The sequence below is a fragment of the Anas acuta genome, chromosome 30 (assembly GCF_963932015.1).
Source record: "Anas acuta chromosome 30, bAnaAcu1.1, whole genome shotgun sequence".
NCBI lineage: Eukaryota > Metazoa > Chordata > Aves > Anseriformes > Anatidae > Anas > Anas acuta.
This window is the reverse complement of record NC_089008.1, coordinates 1107069-1124846: the sequence shown is the minus strand read 5'-3', so window position 1 is coordinate 1124846 and position 17778 is coordinate 1107069. Positions and strand designations below refer to the sequence as shown.

General features: G+C 52.1%; 1 protein-coding gene across 4 annotated transcripts; it reads left to right on the top strand.

Moving 5' to 3' along the window:
* Positions 1–2060: 2060 nt before the first annotated feature.
* LOC137846118 (uncharacterized) lies at positions 2061–17743 on the top strand. Of its 4 annotated transcripts, XM_068663829.1 has the most exons (9): positions 12315–12516; positions 12983–13021; positions 13215–13508; positions 14261–14299; positions 14487–14594; positions 14857–14881; positions 15142–15197; positions 17239–17270; positions 17486–17727. In XM_068663829.1, the coding sequence occupies exons 1-9, from the start codon at positions 12450–12452 to the stop codon at positions 17549–17551; spliced, it is 726 nt and encodes a 241-aa protein (XP_068519930.1). In that variant the 5' UTR covers positions 12315–12449; the 3' UTR covers positions 17552–17727. The 4 variants fall into 4 exon arrangements, with proteins under 4 accessions (XP_068519928.1, XP_068519929.1, XP_068519927.1 ...); XM_068663827.1 differs by lacking the exon at positions 12315–12516 and adding an exon at positions 2061–2205 and having other exon boundaries at positions 17239–17734; XM_068663828.1 differs by having other exon boundaries at positions 12231–12516; positions 13215–13422; positions 14265–14299; positions 17239–17743.
* Positions 17744–17778: the final 35 nt, after the last annotated feature.

Below are 17778 nucleotides of genomic sequence, written 5' to 3'. Positions count from 1 at the left end.
GAGGGCAAGTGTAGTGTCCTTCATCTGGACAAGAGCAACCCCAGAGACACAGGTACAAGTTGGGGACTGACCAGTTGGAGAGCAGTGCAGGAGAAGGGGACCTGGGGTTCCTGCTGAACAGAGGGATGACCATGAGCCAGTACCATGCCTTTGTGGCCAAGAAGGCTAATGGCATCCTGAGGTGTATCAGAAGGCATATGGTTAGTACATAGAGAGAGGTTCTTCTCCTGCTCTACTCTTCCCTGGTGAGACCACACCTGGACTATTGCATCCAGTTCTGGGCTCCACAGTTCAAGAAGGACAGGGAACTGCTTGAGAGAGTCCAGCACTGAGCCACAAAGATGATGAAGGGAGTGGAACATCTCCCTTACAAGGAAAACCTGAGGGATCTGGGTCTCTTTAGCTTGGAGAAGAGGAGACTGAGGGATGACCTTATTAATACTTAGAAATATGTGATGGGTGAGTGTCATGAGGACAGAGCCAAGCTATTCTCGGTGACATCTAATGATAGGACAAGGGGCAATGGGTGCAAGCTGGAACATAGGCTGTTTTACCCAAATAAGAGAAGAAACCTTTTCACAGTGAGGGTAACAGAGCATTGGAACAGGATGCCCAGGGGGGTTGTGGTGTCTCCTTCTCTGGAGACATTCAAAACCCGTCTGGACACATGCCTGTGTGACCTGACGTAGGAGTTCCTGTTCCTGCAGGGGGATTGGACTAAATGATCCTTCAAGGTCCCATCCAATCCCTAATATTCTGTGATTCTGTGATTCTGGGTCACTTTTTGAGTGCCACAGTAAGGACATCCTTTTTTCCAACATTCACTCAGATCATCAGTATCACACGCTTGTTCAAGGGTGAAGTCCCAAAGCACTGCAAGTGGGCATTGTTCTCCATCCCAACCCCGATTCTCTCACTCACCTTGCTATCCCTAACCACTCCGCCTGGGCACATGTCCCTTACTTAGACTCAGAAATAGACTTTTAGCCTTTGGATAAACCCAGAACACGTGCTGGAGAGAAGGTGAAGGTGCCACTCCTTGTTTCCTCCTCCACTTGCCCCTTGGAGAAGACACGGTATATTTGTCGATGTTAAATGTCTCTAACAGAAAGTTCCCAAAAAGCAAGAAGGAGAGGATCACAGAGCCTATCTGCCATAGTAGACTCACAGCCACTGCTTTTATCAAAATTATCAACCCTTGCATCCCCAAGTGGGATGCCAAATAGAGCAGTTGTGCTTTAAATCCAGTGGGCAGGGAAGCAGCACAGAGCCACTTACTCAGCCAAACCCCAGTGGGATCAGGGCAAGAGAATCATGACGGCAAAATTTAGGAAATTCATGGGTTGACATAAATGTGGTATATTAAGCAAAAATTGGGAAAAAAAAAAAAAAAGTGATGAAAACAAAATTTCTCACTCTTAACTGACCCATGCCTGTTAAGTCCCACAGTTATGGCAGGCCCTACAGAACTGCACCCCCACTTGTTCTTGTACAGCGCAAAGCAGTTTTCCAGGTGCACTAGGAAATGGGAGAAAAGGCAGAGATTTGGGGAAGAGAACCAGTGCCTCCTTGCCAGAAACCCCCAAGGCCTGGGTTGTGAGTGAGTCCCCTTCTGCACAGGACAGAGGGCTGCAGCACCAGGTCTCCCCATGGAGCCACTGCAAGGCAGAGGGGCTCACGCTGTGTAGCCGTGTAAAAGGAACAACAGTTCGGGGGCTGATTTACAATTATCAGGCACATGCAAGGAGAATGAGCTAAAAAGTTCTCAGAAAGGCTGATGATGCTTTCTGGTGCCATGGGAGCTGTCAGTCAACGGGCTAAAGCTGGCTGGAGTCGAGGTCCAGTAGGGTTTTGCAGGGAGGATACTGCCCCTGAGATGCAAGTGAAAATAATGTGTGGCAAAGTGTCTTAGTATCTGTAACTGAAAGTGCAGGCTCTGCACATGAAAACGACGCAGCAGGGGCTGAGGCAGGGCCTGGCTGGTCAGAGTGTCTGTCTGTGGGCAAGGCTCAGGCGGCTAAAGAAAACCCACAGGACAGCTCCCAGCTGCACTGCAAGCCTTTGCCCCACCATCCCCAGCTCACAGCAAAGCAGACACCTGAAGCAGACGCTGCTCCCCAAAAGCAGCGCCCCAAAAGATGCTGGGGCAGGCACCATGGGCAAGGCTGTCTCCTTCTGGCCCTGCCGTCCTGCTGCTGGCACTCTGTGAGTTGGGGCATTGCTGGGTGTGGGGGCTGAGTGCTGGAGGGCTGCTGCTGGGAGCAGGACAGGCCTGTGGTGGGCACAGGGGAGGATGGGCATTGCAGGCGTGGAACACAGTGGGACAGTGTTGCTTTTGGGAAGACAGAAGGTCACTGCCCCTCTAAGCAAAGCTCTCTCTGCCCCATGCTGCAGGTGCTGATGTCATCGCCCAGGACATCTGCAGATCCCCAGGTGAGGGAACAGTGTGCGGATGTGTAGCAGAGGGGAGAGGTGTGTGGGTGTGGTGACTGATATGGGAAGACAGAGGAAGTTTGTTCTTCCCGTGTTAATCCCTTGACAGGAGACTTTTCACCATTTGGGATCCAGGTCTCTTTGTGTCTCTGCTGTCAGTAACGCTGCCCAGGCAATCTGTGTGCTGTTTCTCCAGGTGACCTCCCGGCTCCAGCCCTCTTCCTGAACACCTCCAGCAATCAGGAGGGGGAATTGGTTTCACTTCACTGCACTATTGATGGCCCTTCAGTGCCTTCCCGGATTGTATTCTGCAAGGATAGGATGGAGGCCCACAGCCTGAAATGGCAACCATGGAAATTGAGCTACACCGTAACTCTAAAGGTCACCCAGGAGAGCGAGAGGGACGGGTGTGGGGTTCATGGGGCCAGGCATGGCAACCCTCTGGTCATCTGCATGGCTTCAGCCATCCTCACATCGGCATTTTTCCATGTCACATCTGCCAGGACAATGGCAGCAGGTAGGGGAACACTTGTGTGGCATGGCACAGGGAAAAGCAGCTTCCTCACAGGACACATGGCCCCACACAGCAGTCATAGAGCTCTCCCAGCTCTGCTCACTGGCTTCCCTCTTAAATACATAGCAAAAACTTCAGCTGGTGCATTCTGAACCCATTCTTTATAAATTGCCTCTCACAGTACCAGTACCCAATATGGTGCCTCCAGAAGAAGCACCGTAACCACCTGGGGATGTGCCCATTGCGGCTGGCATCACCTTGGGCACAGGGAGGTGCTGGAGTGACGCAGGAGATGCAGAGCATGGCTGCCTGGAGGTGCAGCCATGACTCCTTCCCCTTATGTTCTCCCAGCATGCAGAGGAGGATCCCACGATCAAGATGTGATTCTGAGTGCAGGAGGGGCAGCCACGTGGGTTTTGGTGTTGAACCCATCCGGGAGGGTGCACGATCCAGTGGCAGTCCTTGATGTGAGCAGAGAGCAGGTGTTGAGCCAAGGGAAGCAGGGCATCCCTTGGGCATGCTGCCCCAGCTGCCTTGAACCCAATGGCAGAGGGAGTCTGGCAAATATGTGGGGGTCATGCTCTGAGCATGAGGGAGCAGGCTGGGGATAGCATGGAGCCCAGGGGGACATCAGAGCACCATGGGGACGGGGACATCTCCAGGCTGCCTGGAAGGGAGCTGGGCCTTGTGTGAGGGGCTGCTGCCTGTGGGAGACATGAACATGCTGTGAGTTGATGGAGCTCTGTGCTGGGACAATCCTAGAAGCTGAGCAGACCCTGAACACATGTCTTGCTTCCTTGAATACATGGTGAGCATTAACAACTGAGCCCTTCCCAATTCCCAGACACAGGTTAGCAAAAGTTTGAGGGAGAGCTTGGAGCAGTAGTGGAACAGTCCAGGGCCTACTGATATCCCCAACCCTTGTTTTTTCATATGGGCACTGCAGAGCCCCATGTCTCAGCAGAGGTGCTACTGCAGGTACAGGGCAACTCTTGAGAATAGTTCTCCATCCAGGGTCTCCTGTGGAGTAGGGGGAACACTCCTGAGGGGGAATCACACCTGAGCCATGCCCTGTATGATGAAGCACACAGCTCCAACTTCTGCAGTGTCCACATCCCACTGCCCCCACAGCCCTGATGAAGGGTCATGTCTCACCTGGCACAGACAGGGTCCAAGGAGCACTGATAGCAGAGCACAGGAACTGGCTGGGGACTGGTCATGACGACACTGAGCATTCCCCTTCTTCCTCTGGGGTTAGCGGTATATGGAGCACGTTCCCCTGCTCTGGTTTCACGGCTCACCTGTGACAGCCAAGTCCTGGGGGACTCTGAGGGCAGAGTTCTTCACTTGGTTGCTCTGGTCCTTGAGCTGGTACCCACACGTGTACTTGCCCGTGTTTCCCAGTGAGACATTTAGGATCATGTTTTTTTTTTGGGTAGACCTGTGCGGTATCAAGAGTTGGACTTGATGATCCTTAAGGGTCCCTTCCAACTCAGGATATTCTATGATTCTATGATTCTATGTTGTAGGTCAGCTGGCCCTGAATGGCGTTCAGGCTGGACGTTTCCACCCCATCCTTGCGGAAGACAATTCTTGTAACGGGAGAATGCCCATCAATGGCACACCAAACCAAAACCCTTTGTCCCTCCTGGGCACTGAAGGTGTTCAACAGGAGGGCAGGAGCTGGAAGGTCACCTGGAGAGAAAGGGCAGGGATTCATAGAATCATAGAATCATAGAATATCCTGAGTGCACAGTCCAATCTCTTCTTGAATTCAGACAGGCTCGGTGCAGTGACCACTTCCCTTGGGAGCCTGTTCCACTGTGCAACCACCCTCTCTATGAAGAACCCCCTCCTGATGTCAAGCCTAAATTTCCCCTGCCTCAGCTTAACCCCATTCCCGCGGGTCCTGTCACTGGTGTTAATGGAGAAAAGGTCTCCTGCCTCTCGACATCCCCTTACGAGGAAGTTGTAGACTGCGATGAGGTCTCCCCTCAGCCTCCTCTTCTCCAGGCTGAACAGGCCCAGTGCCCTCAGCCGTTCCTCGTACGTCTTCCCCTCCAGGCCTTTCACCATCTTCGTAGCCCTCCTCTGGACACTCTCCAACAGTTTCATGTCCTTTTTATACTGTGGTGCTCAGAACTGCACACAGTACTCGAGGTGAGGCCGCACCAGCGCAGAGTAGAGCGGGACAATCACCTCCCTCGACCTACTAGCGATGCCGTGCTTGATGCACCCCAGGACACGGTTGGCCCTCCTGGCTGCCAGGGCACACTGCTGGCTCATATTCAACTTGCTGTCTACCACGACCCCCAGATCCCTCTCTTCTAGGCTGCTCTCCAGCGTCTCATCGCCCAGTCTGTACGTGCAGCCAGGGTTTCCCCGTCCCAGGTGCAGGACCCGGCACTTGCTCTTATTGAACTTCATGCGGTTGGTGATCGCCCAGCTCTCCAACCTATCCAGATCCCTCTGCAAGGCCTTTCCACCCTCAACAGAGTCCACAACTCCTCCAAGTTTGGTGTCATCAGCAAACTTGCTCAAAATACCTTCTATTCCTACATCCAGATCGTTTATAAAAATATTGAAAAGTACCGGCCCTAAAATGGAGCCTTGCGGGACCCCACTGGTGACCACCCGCCAGCCTGACGCAGCCTCATTCACCATAACCCTTTGGGCCCTTCCCGTTAGCCAATTGCTCACCCATCGTATGATGTTTTTATTTAGCTGTATGGTGGACATTTTGTCCAGTAGGATCCTATGGGAAACTGTGTCAAAAGCCTTGCTGAAGTCCAAAAAAATCACATCAGCTGGCTTCCCTTGGTCCACCATACGGGTGATCTTATCATAAAAGGAAATCAGGTTAGTTAGGCAGGACCCACCCTTCACAAACCCATGCTGGCTGGGACCAATGATTCCCTTCTTTGAAACGGGAGAGTCAGCAGGGCTGAAAAATGTTTTGTGTTGCCCACAGGGAAGAGATTCCTTCCCACTAGTTCACATCCAGAGAACAAAACCCATCTCTTTCCACCTCCCCCACATCCCTCCATCCTCCCCCTTCCCCAAACCTCCCTTCTGTCACCCGTGCCCACATTCATCCTCACCTGGGGACCTGCAGAGGTCCTGGGTGGTCATGCCAGCACCTGCAGCATGGTGCACAGAGGGTTTTGCTTAGAAGGGAGAAGACCTGACAGAAACACATATCCCTGCCCCAAACCCTGCATCTTGGATGTTCAAACTTGCACAGCTACATCCTTCTATCACTTGTTTCCACTTCCTTTTGTACCATTCCAAAACCATTTCATCTGCTTGTTTTTTCTGTTGAAGATGGAGTCCCCAGGATCTCCCTAAAACAAGCAACATCTGTCAAGACTTGCAATATGGGCATACTAATCCTCATCATGCCTTCCCCAAAGCAACTCTGCCCTGCAGTGCTGCACGCCTGCCGCGCACATGCTGTCAACAACCACATCCTTCAGTCACTGGGATTCCCTTCCTTTGGTACCATTCAAAAACTATTTTGGCTACAGGAGGTAGTGTCATAGCTGTACGATTATTCCAAATGTTATTGTTGTTACCCCTTGTCTTCGCACCATAGGCCCCAAAACCCTGCCTAAATGTGCCATTGTAACCTCAGGTGTTATTTGTATTTCTGTGCCCATATGGCCCTTCTGAAGTCACATTTGTCCACCCTGTTGGATTATGTTTTTTTGAAATGATTTAATCTTTGCTGTAAATTTCTGAACACAAATCATGTTTGAGTCCAATCCTGTGACGTGTTCCCAATCCTCTGAAACCCAAAGTAACTGTAACTCTCGTGGATCACAGGGCGGCTGGACAGTCAGTGAATTTATCACTTTCACTGAGCATTCAGCTACAGATGAGGCACTGTGGCAATTGTTGGTAGCATACTGGCAAACTCAGAAGGGTCATACACAGGTATACCTATGAGGCAAGTCCTGAATGCGTCCGCAGATGATGTCATGGACAGACAAAATTCTGATATACCAGTCTGATTAGCCCATGTCACCCACAGATTTTGTTGCAGTTCGATCTTGGTCAATAGCACAAGCAGTTCTGGCAGTATTAGAATCACCATCAGAAACTTCCCACTTGCTGCACCTGCATCGGTGTATACAGTGCTGCCCACCGCTGGTTGGGATGAGAGTCGTGGTACTACCTGCAATTTATATGATCTTATAACTTGCCAGAGAGGCCCCTTTGTAGTTCAGGAATGTACCAATCCCGGGTAACCTAACACAGCTTCTTGTAGCAGTATGGACTGTTGTAAACACATTCCAAATGATCCTGAGCCATCGGCAGACTAATGTCTCCTGGTGCCTGCCCGCTGATCTCAATACTCTGAGAACGACCCTTACGTACTAACTCAGCGATATCTACTGCCCATGTTTGAATAGTCATTTTTGGCTGAATCAGTAGAAAAATCCACTCCAGGACTCGAAAATCCTGTCCTATCATTCCGCTCTTGCTATCTCCTATTTCACTTACGCTATTCCTATTACCAGTGCTGTTCGTGTCAGTGGCATCCTTCTGATACTGTTTCTGTCTTTGTTGCCCCTTACTCTCTTCCTTTTCTTTTTGCCACTGACCAAGCACTGCAAACAGATGAGACACATGATTGCTAACTAGTAAGGAGAGTGCAACTTCTGCTATATGTCTGCAAGCAGCGCCAGCTGCAACCTTAGAAACTATTTGTGAAAGAGCCTGCTGTTGCCCATTTGTTAATTTAACTTCCTGCTCTACTCTTTTTCTTTGCAATAAAGGTAGTAATATAGCTAAGTTGTCATTAGTGATCCCTACACTGTGCCAAACCCACTGAATATTACCCAAAAACATTTGTACATCTGTCAAATTATGTAACACCATAGATATATCAACTGTCTGTGGAGGAATGGTAGAGTCTGATACAATATTGCGTCCCGTGTCTCTGTGTGTCCTGCGTCTCTCTGCGTCTCCATTCCACATCTCTCTGTGACCTTATTCCACGTCTCACCACAACCCTACTCTGTGTTTCACATTGGGCAAGTAAAAAACAGTAAGTTATTTGGGGCAGGAGATTTGAAGAGACCAATCTTTCAGCAGTATCGGACAATAAATGACACATAAACTATAGTAATGCTGATTGTACTGGAGCAAACAATTTATGAATAGCATATGCCAACACAAATGTTTCTGTACCAGCAGCCCTTTTAGATTGTAGTGATGATTCACTGAAACAAAGTTTGCAGAGAACTGCAGTCATATCCACACCACTTGACACAGCCAGGTAGGAGATTCCTAGAGATACTGATGAAATTCCAATGTGGAATGAAACCCCTACAGCACCATATTCTTTGAAAACTTTGTTCAGCTGCTGGGATTTATTGAGTTTCTTGTTTTCACCACTGAGATCTGTGGCTGCCTTTTCAGGGGATCCACCCACATCCTTAGCCGAGCTGCCACCAGCGGCCTGCAGTGCCAGCAGAGGGTCTGGCGGGCTGAGAGGGGGGCCGGCCCGAGGGTGGGGGGTAGCGGTGGTGGCGAGTGGCGGCTTGCAGGGGCCCACGGGGTGGCAGGCCTGGGCGCAGAAGCAGGCAGAACATGACGCAGCCTGATGCGTGCTGGTGGGTGCTCAAACCAGAGAAATGCAGCAGCTGGCAGCAGGGCAGGCGAATGGGTGCCCGGAGCTGACAGTAGGGCGGGCAGCATGGCTGGAGGTGCTTTGCACCAGGCATTCTGTCTGTCTTAGGTGGTACTGCTAGAGCTTGTGCAGCTGCCATCACTTCCTGCTGCTCGGCTTTCATACCGCACAGCACTAATCACTGTCTGCCACATCCCACTTCATTCAGCTTTCCACTTGAGATGGTTTTATCCCATAAGCAATCTCCTACCTCCCGCCACTCTTCTGAGCTCACAGCACTACTCGTCCCTTGTCTTCACCGACTCCTCCATTCTCCCATAGAAGTTTTGAGGTCCGTCTCAATCACTGATGTCCTGGGTCCCACCGTGTTCGGGCGCTATTTGTTGCAGGAAGAACAGCTGAAGTCATGACATACACCAGTATGGTCAGATCATGCTCTCCCTTTATTACCCAAATAGCCTGACTTTTATAGCAAATTTAGCAGGGGTGGATAGTGTCTCACACAAGATTATTGGTTGAAAGCACTCACAGAAACAACTGCAAGAAAACAACCCCCTTATGATTAGCAGTCACGTAGATCTTGTCCTTGAAGCCAGATGCTGGCAACAATATTTTTAATTCCTCAATCTGGCGATAAGGGAACATCGTCATGGGAACCCCTCATAGTCGTCATGGTAGCTTGGTTTGCTCAGCTGCAGTAATTCATGGCCTCCTTGTTGTTTCAAAAATCCACGAACAGGTGCACATGGAACACGAGCAAACCTTTGCATGTAAGTTCGCAGACACAGGTTTGTAAAAGTTAAAGGGACGTCTTGGAGTGGTAATGGCATAGCCCAGGGTCCATGTGCTCTCACTGCACAGCCCCATCTCTGCTGCAAAGGTGGTGCTGCAGGGACAGGAATACCTCCATCTCTAGGGGCTGCCTTGGAGGAGAGGGAACAATCCTGTGCGGGAAGCACCCAAGAGTCATGCCCTGCCTGCTGCAGCATACAGCTCCAGCCTCAGCAGTGTCCTCGTCCTTTCAGTCCCCACTGCCCTGGGTCCGCGTCTCACCTGCCACAGACAGCACTGACAACAGAGCTCCTCACCCAGTTGTTCTCATTCCTATTCTGGTACCCACATGTGTACGTCCCGGCACTTCTCAAGGTGATGTTCAGGACAAGAATGTAGATGAGCCTGTCGTGATGAGCTTTTAGGCTGTGCTCTTCCAGCCCATTCTTGCAGAACACAACTGGAAAAGGAAACTGCCCATCAGTGGTACCTTGAACCAAAACTATTTCCCCCTCCTTTGCTTTTCCCCCAAGCAAAGCTACAGGCTGGGAGAGGAATGGATGAAAAGCTGCCTGGCGGAGAAGGACCTGGGAGTATTGGTGGAAAGTCGGCTGAATATGAGCCAGCAGTGCGCTCAGGTGGCCAAGAAGGCCAACAGCATCTTGGCTTGTATCAGAAACAGTGTGACCAGCAGGGCTAGGGAGGTGATCGTCCCCCTGTACTCGGCTCTGGTGAGGCCGCACCTCAAGTACTGTGTTCAGTTTTGGGCCCCTTGCTACAAGGATATCAAGGTGCTTGAGTGAGTCCAGAGAAGGGTGACGAAGCTGGTGAGGGGCCTGGAGAACAAGTCCTATGAGGAGCAGCTGAAGGAGCTGGGCTTGTTCAGCCTGGAGAAAAGGCGGCTCAGGGGCGACCTTATCGCTCTCTACAGGTACCTTAAAGGAGGCTGTAGTGAGGTGGGGATTGGCCTGTTCTCCCACGTGCCTGGTGACAGGACGAGGGGGAATGGGCTTAAGTTGCACCAGGGGAGTTTTAGGTTGGATCTTAGGAAGAACTTCTTTACTGAAAGGGTTGTTAGACATTGGAACAGGCTGCCCAGGGAAGTGGTGGAGTCACCATCCCTGGAGGTCTTTAAAAGACATTTAGATGTAGACCTTAGTGATATGGTTTAGTGGAGGACTTGTTAGTGTTAGGTCAGAGGCTGGACTCTGAGCTTACTTATATGGTTTCGTAGTTTAGTGGAGGACTTGTTCCTAGATCTCAGAATCACAGAATCACAGAATTGTAGGGGTTGGAAGGAACCTCAAGATACCATTGTGTCCAAAGCCCCATTCAAAGAAGGTTCCCTACAGCAGGTTCACAGAACAACAGAATCATTTATGTTTGGAAGAGACCTCCAAGATCACCTACTCCAACCTCTGACCTAATGCTAACAAGTCCTCTAATAACCATGTCACTTACTGAGACACTAACCGTGTCTTATAACACCAGCCATTAGCAAAGAAACCCAAAGATGGCCCTGTAGCACCAGTCACAGAGCCAAGCATTAATGGACTGTATCCTTCTATTCCATCCCATGTCATCACCCCAGAATGGAAAGAGGGAAGAGAAAGGGACTTGTGTCCCAGATTCTTCCACCAACCATTCCAAAGCCTTGAAGACTTTCTTTATTCCCCTCAGACTACAGGACGCAGCTTCCTCCTCACCTGTGTGGAAGATCAGCAGTAGGTAGTAGTCTGCAGAGCACACCAGGCTGGGGAGTGTCCTGCTGCTGTCCTTCAACCTGGCTCTGGTAGACTGCAGACTTCCCTTCGATGAGGGTCAGCTCTGCATATTGGGCCCTCTGTTCCTCTCAGAACAGAATCTCCTACTGCAATTACCCTTCTTTCTTTCTTTTCAGGGGCAGTCTTGAGGCATGGTGTCAACTGCCACCTGATGTGACCTCATGGGTGAGCCTTCTCCCACAACCTTGCTTACCTCTCTTTCATGATCCAGGACATCAAAGGTATTACGGAGGGACACCTGGGGAAGCAAGATAGATAGGAGGTGGGTTACCCATGACGCCCAACTGGGACTTGTTTCCAACCCTGCTCACCTTTTTTGTCCCTTCCCCCTGCCTGACAGTGAGAGGGCAGGGGCTCCACCACATTCTGGGGTGTCCTTCTCTCTGACACATCAGGAGATTACTCCACAAGGCAATCTCCTGCTCACATGCCCTGGTACTCCTCAGTCAGCTCCTTAGCCTCTTGGGCCACCCATAGATCTGCAAGGGCCCGAAGTCCCCCTGTAACTGGTGATTGGGTGCTGCAGCTGCGCTGGCTCTGAAGGGACTGACCTCGACTACACAGACCAAGAGCTCTTTGCAGGGAGGATGCCGGCCTTAGATACAGGTAAAAGCAGCCCATGATTTGGTGTCTGAGATAACAGAAATACCAGTGGGGGATCAACAAAAGCGGTGTCTGTGGCAGGCCTCCGCTTATGAGAGAGCCTCTGGCTGTGGGCCAGGCTCAGGCAGCCACAGAAAGCTCACAGGACGGGTCCCAGCTGCACTGCAAGCCTCTATCCCACCGTCCCCAGCTCACAGCAAAGCAGACACCTGAAGCAGAACATGCTCTCCTTCATTGACAGGATGAAGAAGATCACTGCAAGCACTTTTGAGGGCTGTCCCAGAGCTCTGAAGTCACTTTGGCCCTCGTGCAGGATTTCCCTGGCACAGCCATTTGTGTAGACATTGAAGAAAAGCAGATTTACATGGCCTGAAGAAGGCAAAGCAGTGAGCAGTATTGGAACATAGAGCAGGAGGGCTTTGCAGGGACAATGCTACCCCTGAGATATATGTAAAAACAGCATGAGCTGCAGTGTGCGAGCGGACAGAAATAACAGCGGGGGCTCAACAAAAGCAGCGGATGCAGCAGAGGTTGAGGCAGGGCCCCACTCATGAGAGTCTCTGGCTGTGGGTCAGGCTCAGGCAGCCACAGAAAGCCCACAGCACAGGCCCCAGCTGCACTGCAAGCCTCTGCCCCACCGTCCCCAGCTCAGAGCAAAGCAGACGTCTGAAGTAGTCGGTGCTCCCCTAAAGCAGCACCCCAAAAGATGCTGGCACACACGCCATGGACAAAGCTATTTCCTTCTGGCCCTGCCATCCTGCTGCTGGCACTCTGTGAGTTGGGGCATTGCTGGGTGTTGGGGCTGAGGGCTGGAGGGCTGCTGCTGGGGGCAGGACAGGCCCGTGGTTGGCACAGGGGAGGATGGGGACAGCTTGTGCAGGGCAGGCGTGTAGAACTGCGAGGAGTTGCTTTGGGGAAAGGAAGATTGCAGGTTTTTTTTCCACCATCTATGATACAGATCTGAGGTGTGTTTTTTCATGTTCTTTATTGGTATTTGCTCGTATTGTAAGACTTACCATATGCTGGATGTTTTAGTGAAATTCTGGTGACTCCATCTTGATCACAAAAACCAAGCAGCTAAAATGGTTTTGGAATGGTACCTAAAAAAGGGAAACCAAGTGACTGAAGGATATAGGTCTTCAGGATGGAAAGTACAAGCTGAAGGGTCTTGGGCAGTGATACGTGGTTCTGTCAGGTCTCACCCACTCTAAGAAAAACCCTTTGTGCCCCATCCTGCAGGTGCTAGCATGACCACCCAGGACCTCTGCAGATCCCCAGGTGAGGGTGAAAGTGGGAATGGCTGACAGAAGGGAGGTGTCAGGGGAGGGTGAAGATGGGAAGAGAGGTGGGTTTTGTTCTCTGGGTGTGTACTCCTGGGAAGGAATCACCTGCTTGTGTATAACACAAAGCATTTTGCAGCCCCAGTGACACTCCCACCTCAAAGAGGGGAATCTCTGCCCTTTCTCTCCAGGTGACCTTCCGGCTCCTGCCCTCCTGTTGAACACCTTCAGTGCCCAGGAGGGACAAATGGTTTTGGTTCAGTGTGCCATTGATGGGCGTTCTCCCGTTACAAGAATTGTCTTCTGCAAGGATGAGGTGGAAACATCCAGCCTGAAGGCCATTCAGGGGCAGCTGACCTACAACATGATCCTGAATGTCTCACTGGGAAGCGCAGGCAAGTACACGTGTGGGTACCAGCTCAAGGACCAGAGCAACCAAGTGAAGAACTCTGCCCTCAGTGTCCCCCAGGACTTGGCAGTCACAGGTGAGCTGTGAAACCAGAGCAGGGGAACGTGCTCCATATCGACCTAACCCTGGTGGAGAAAGGGGAAAGCTCAGTGTCCTCATGACCAGTCCCCACCCAGTTCCTGTGCTCTGCTATCAGTGCTCCCTGGACCCTGTGTGTGCCAGGTGAGACATGGCCACAGAGTGGTGAGGACAGAGGGACGTGGACACTGCAGAAGCTGGAGCTGTGTGCTGCAGCAGGCAGGGCATGGCTCTGGGGTGGATCCCCCACAGGAGTGTTCTCTCTCCTCCAGTGGGGGTCCTAGACAGAGAGAGCTGTTCTGAAGGGTACCACAGCTGTGCAGCACCACGTCTGCAGCAGAGATGGGACTACACGATAAATAAATATTGTAAAGTAGATCAGAGTACCTGCCCTGAAACAGTTAGGATGTTTAGGAATAGTGTGGTTTCTGCTTCGGATTCTGCAATTGATAAAATCTCCCCACCACTGATCAGAAGCCTCGTGCTCACTAACGGTCAGTGATACTGAAATAAGAGTTTTGGAGTGCCAGTTTGAACCTAGAGCAACGTCTCTGCCATGCCGTTCTTAATCCATCATGAGACACTGGATCCATGGGGGCCCATGTTGGCACAGCAGCCGCGGGCACTTTTATGCCTCCCTTTGGGATGGTGTTGGCTATTGATGGGGGGATGTGTCCATGGGGCTGAGGCTCATTCTGGGAAGGAGCTGGGTGCACTGTAGACACTAAGCCTGTCCTTTTATCCTGCCAGGCAGTGCGCCCAAATCCCCAGCACAGCCATCATCCCCAGGTGAGTGATTCCCTCCTGCACCCCAAGGGACCACAGCACTGGGAGTGGGAATGCCAGGCTGCCGTCCCCAGGACATGGGGCCATGCAGGAGTTCCATCAGTCAGGAGGTGTGCTGGCTGCACGGGCACATCCTGATCCTTGCCTCTCCCCATCACACCCCGCTGCCCTCACACCCTCTCTCCCCCAGCTCCACATGCCCGGATCCCGCACGCCCTCCCCACAGGCACAGCGCTGGCAGTGGCAGCCGTTGGCCTCGTCCTCCTGGCTGCAGGCAGCTGGTTTGCCATCAGAAAAGGTGAGGGAGTGGGGGGAAGGTGGGAAAGGCTGAGGCCATGGGGATCCTGCTGCAGGGCTGGTGCAGTGGGAAAGGCAGTGGGGGAACCTGGGGGTGCACGGCTGGGGGAGATGGTGCCTGGGGGCGATGGCTGTGGGCAGCCCAGCTGGGGAGGCTGCTGAGGGAGCTGGGGAGCTTCAGCCTTCGTCCCGCAGCCCCGAGATGGGAGCCAGGGCTGGGCAGCACCTTGGCCTGTGCACCTCAGCCCCTGTTCTTCTTGCAGGTGCCTGCAGAGGGAGATGCCCAAGGTGAGCACCAAGGGCTGCTGGCTGTGGGGTTTGCAGGAGGGAGTGGGGGGCATGGTGGGGCCCTGGGGTGCTTTTTGGCCAGGGGCAGTGTTGTCTGTGTTTGTGGCTGCATTCCCTGTGCAGAAGGTAGGGAAGATGGGACTTGCTATGTGCTGCGCTCCGGTTCACCACATGATGAAAGAAAGCACCACCCAAGTGAGTTTCTCATGTGGCCTCATCACTACAGTCGCACACCCCTGAACCATTCCATTCGTCTCCAGGCAGCAGCACGTTAACAGCCCACTAACAGAAGAGGCCAGCAACAGTGACATCCAGTGTGAGTACTACCTCCTCCCTCGGGGGAAGTGACATGTCCCTCTGCCCATGGGCATCCCATGCCACTTCCCATGTAATCCCACCAGTTAATCTCCCACTGGGACATAAAAAATCCCTTCCCGTTCATCAAGGCATTTCTCTCCAACACCTCACGTCACACTTCTTACTTGCATACAGAGCACGTGCAGCTGCTGCCTGCGCAGGGGACATGGCGGCATACCAGTGCTCCTAGGGACAAAGCCCATTTTCTTGGGGGGTTCTTCCCCAACTTCTGCAGCCCCAGGCTGCAATTCCCCAGCTCCAGCCTCTGCTTTTCTCCTTTCTTCAGTTTCCCTTCAGAGGCATTTCTGCTTTAAGAGCAGCAAAGAAGCAGGTTCCTGCTTGACGAACCTGATCTCCTGCTTGACGAACCTGATCTCCTTCTACGACAAAGTGACGCGCTGGGTGGATGAGGGAAAGGCTGTGGATGTGGTCTACCTTGACTTCAGCAAGGCTTTTGACACCGTCACCCACAGCATTCTCCTCAAGAAACTGGCTGCTCTTGGCTTGGACTGGCGCACGCTTCGTTGGGTTAGAAACTGGCTGGATAGCCGGGCCCAAAGAGTTGTGGTGAATGGAGCCAAGTCCAGTTGGAGGCCAGTCACTAGTGGCGTCCCCCAGGGCTCGGTGCTGGGGCCGGTCCTCTTTAACATCTTCATCAATGATCTGGATGAGGGGATTGAGTGCACCCTCAGTAAGTTTGCAGATGACACCAAGCTAGGTGCGTGTGTCGATCTGCTTGAGGGTAGGAAGGCTCTGCAGGAGGATCTGGATAGGCTGCACCGATGGGCTGAGGTCAACTGTATGAAGTTCAACAAGGCCAAGTGCCGGGTCCTGCACCTGGGGCGCAATAACCCCAAGCAGAACTACAGGCTGGGAGAGGAATGGTTGGAGAGCTGCCAGGCAGAGAAGGACCTGGGAGTGATGGTGGACAGTCGGCTGAATATGAGCCAGCAGTGTGCTCAGGTGGCCAAGAAGGCCAACGGCATCCTGGCTTGTATCAGAAACAGTGTGACCAGCAGGGCTAGGGAGGTGATCGTCCCCCTGTACTCGGCTCTGGTGAGGCCGCACCTCGAGTACTGTGTTCAGTTTTGGGCCCCTCGCTACAAGAAGGACATCGAGGTGCTTGAGCGGGTCCAAAGAAGGGCGACGAAGCTGGTGAGGGGCCTGGAGAACAAGTCCTACGAGGAGCGGCTGAAGGAGCTGGGCTTGTTCAGCCTAGAGAAGAGGAGGCTCAGGGGTGACCTTATTGCTCTGTATAAGTACATTAAAGGAGGCTGTAGCGAGGTGGGGGTTGGCCTGTTCTCCCATGTGCCTGGTGACAGGACGAGGGGGAATGGGCTAAAGTTACGCCAGGGGAGTTTTAGGTTAGATGTTAGGAAGAATTTCTTTACTGAAAGGGTTGTGAGGCATTGGAACGGGCTGCCCAGGGAGGTGGTGGAGTCACCATCCCTGGAAGTCTTCAAAAGACGTTTAGATGTAGAGCTTAGGGATATGGTTTAGTGGGGACTGTTAGTTTTAGGTCAGAGGTTGGACTCGATGATCTTGAGGTCTCTTCCAACCTAGAAAATTCTAAATAAGCACGGTGTAGCAGTGACGGCTGTGGCTATGTACTTGCACTGCTGGGTAAAATAGCTTGTAGCTCACTCTGAAAAGACAGGCAGCAGCCAAGTGAGGATGTTGTGGTTGGGCAACAGGCTATAGATATATCCCCACCCCACGCTCATCTCACTCAAGTTGCAGCATGACCTTGTTTTCCCATTCCTGCACGGAACAGCTGGCAAGGTATGCTGGCTGTGCAAAGAGAGGAGATGTCACAGAATGGTAGAAATACACCAAAACTTCAGCATCTCTGCTCCACCACTGTTTGTTGCTTGTCACAGATCAGAGTGATGGGAGAGGAAATGTGGCCGGGCATTGAGTGCTGCTGCCCAAGGTCAGTGTGAGTTTCAGCCCTCCACCAACAGGCAGCAAGGGTTCATGGTGTGTTTTTTCTCCCACAGACTCCACCATCGCCCATGTTCGACGGGATAGGGTGAGTCTTGGCACAGCCTTGATGCCTTTGGTGATGTTTTCTTGGGCTTCAGAAAGAAGATGCTTTGCAGAGCTGTTTTTCCAGCAGGAAAGCCTCTGTCTTCAGTTCCTCAATGTGTGCGGCTCCTTTCTGCACTCCTGCAGCCTGGTACATGCTCATTGTGCAGGGCTCACAGACAGCAGCTGAAGTAACAAGGCTTTCTTTTCCCCCTAAAGCCTCCTCCCGTGCAGCAGATGAGCAACACCACGACGTATGCCACGGTGACCCGCACCCAGACCTAATAGTGATGCCACAGGGCAAGGGCACAGGAGCCTTGCCCATGGCTGACTTTGCTTTCTTACAGAGGGCGCATGCAACTGTAACATGGGGCTGGGAGGTGTACTTTGGGTTTCTTTGGGGTTTGCTCTCACAGGGAAGGACCAGATGTTGTTTTGCTCAGATTAGAAATAAACTTCTCTGACTGTGTTCCTGATGGCATCTCCGTTTCATGCAGCCACACATGGAATGG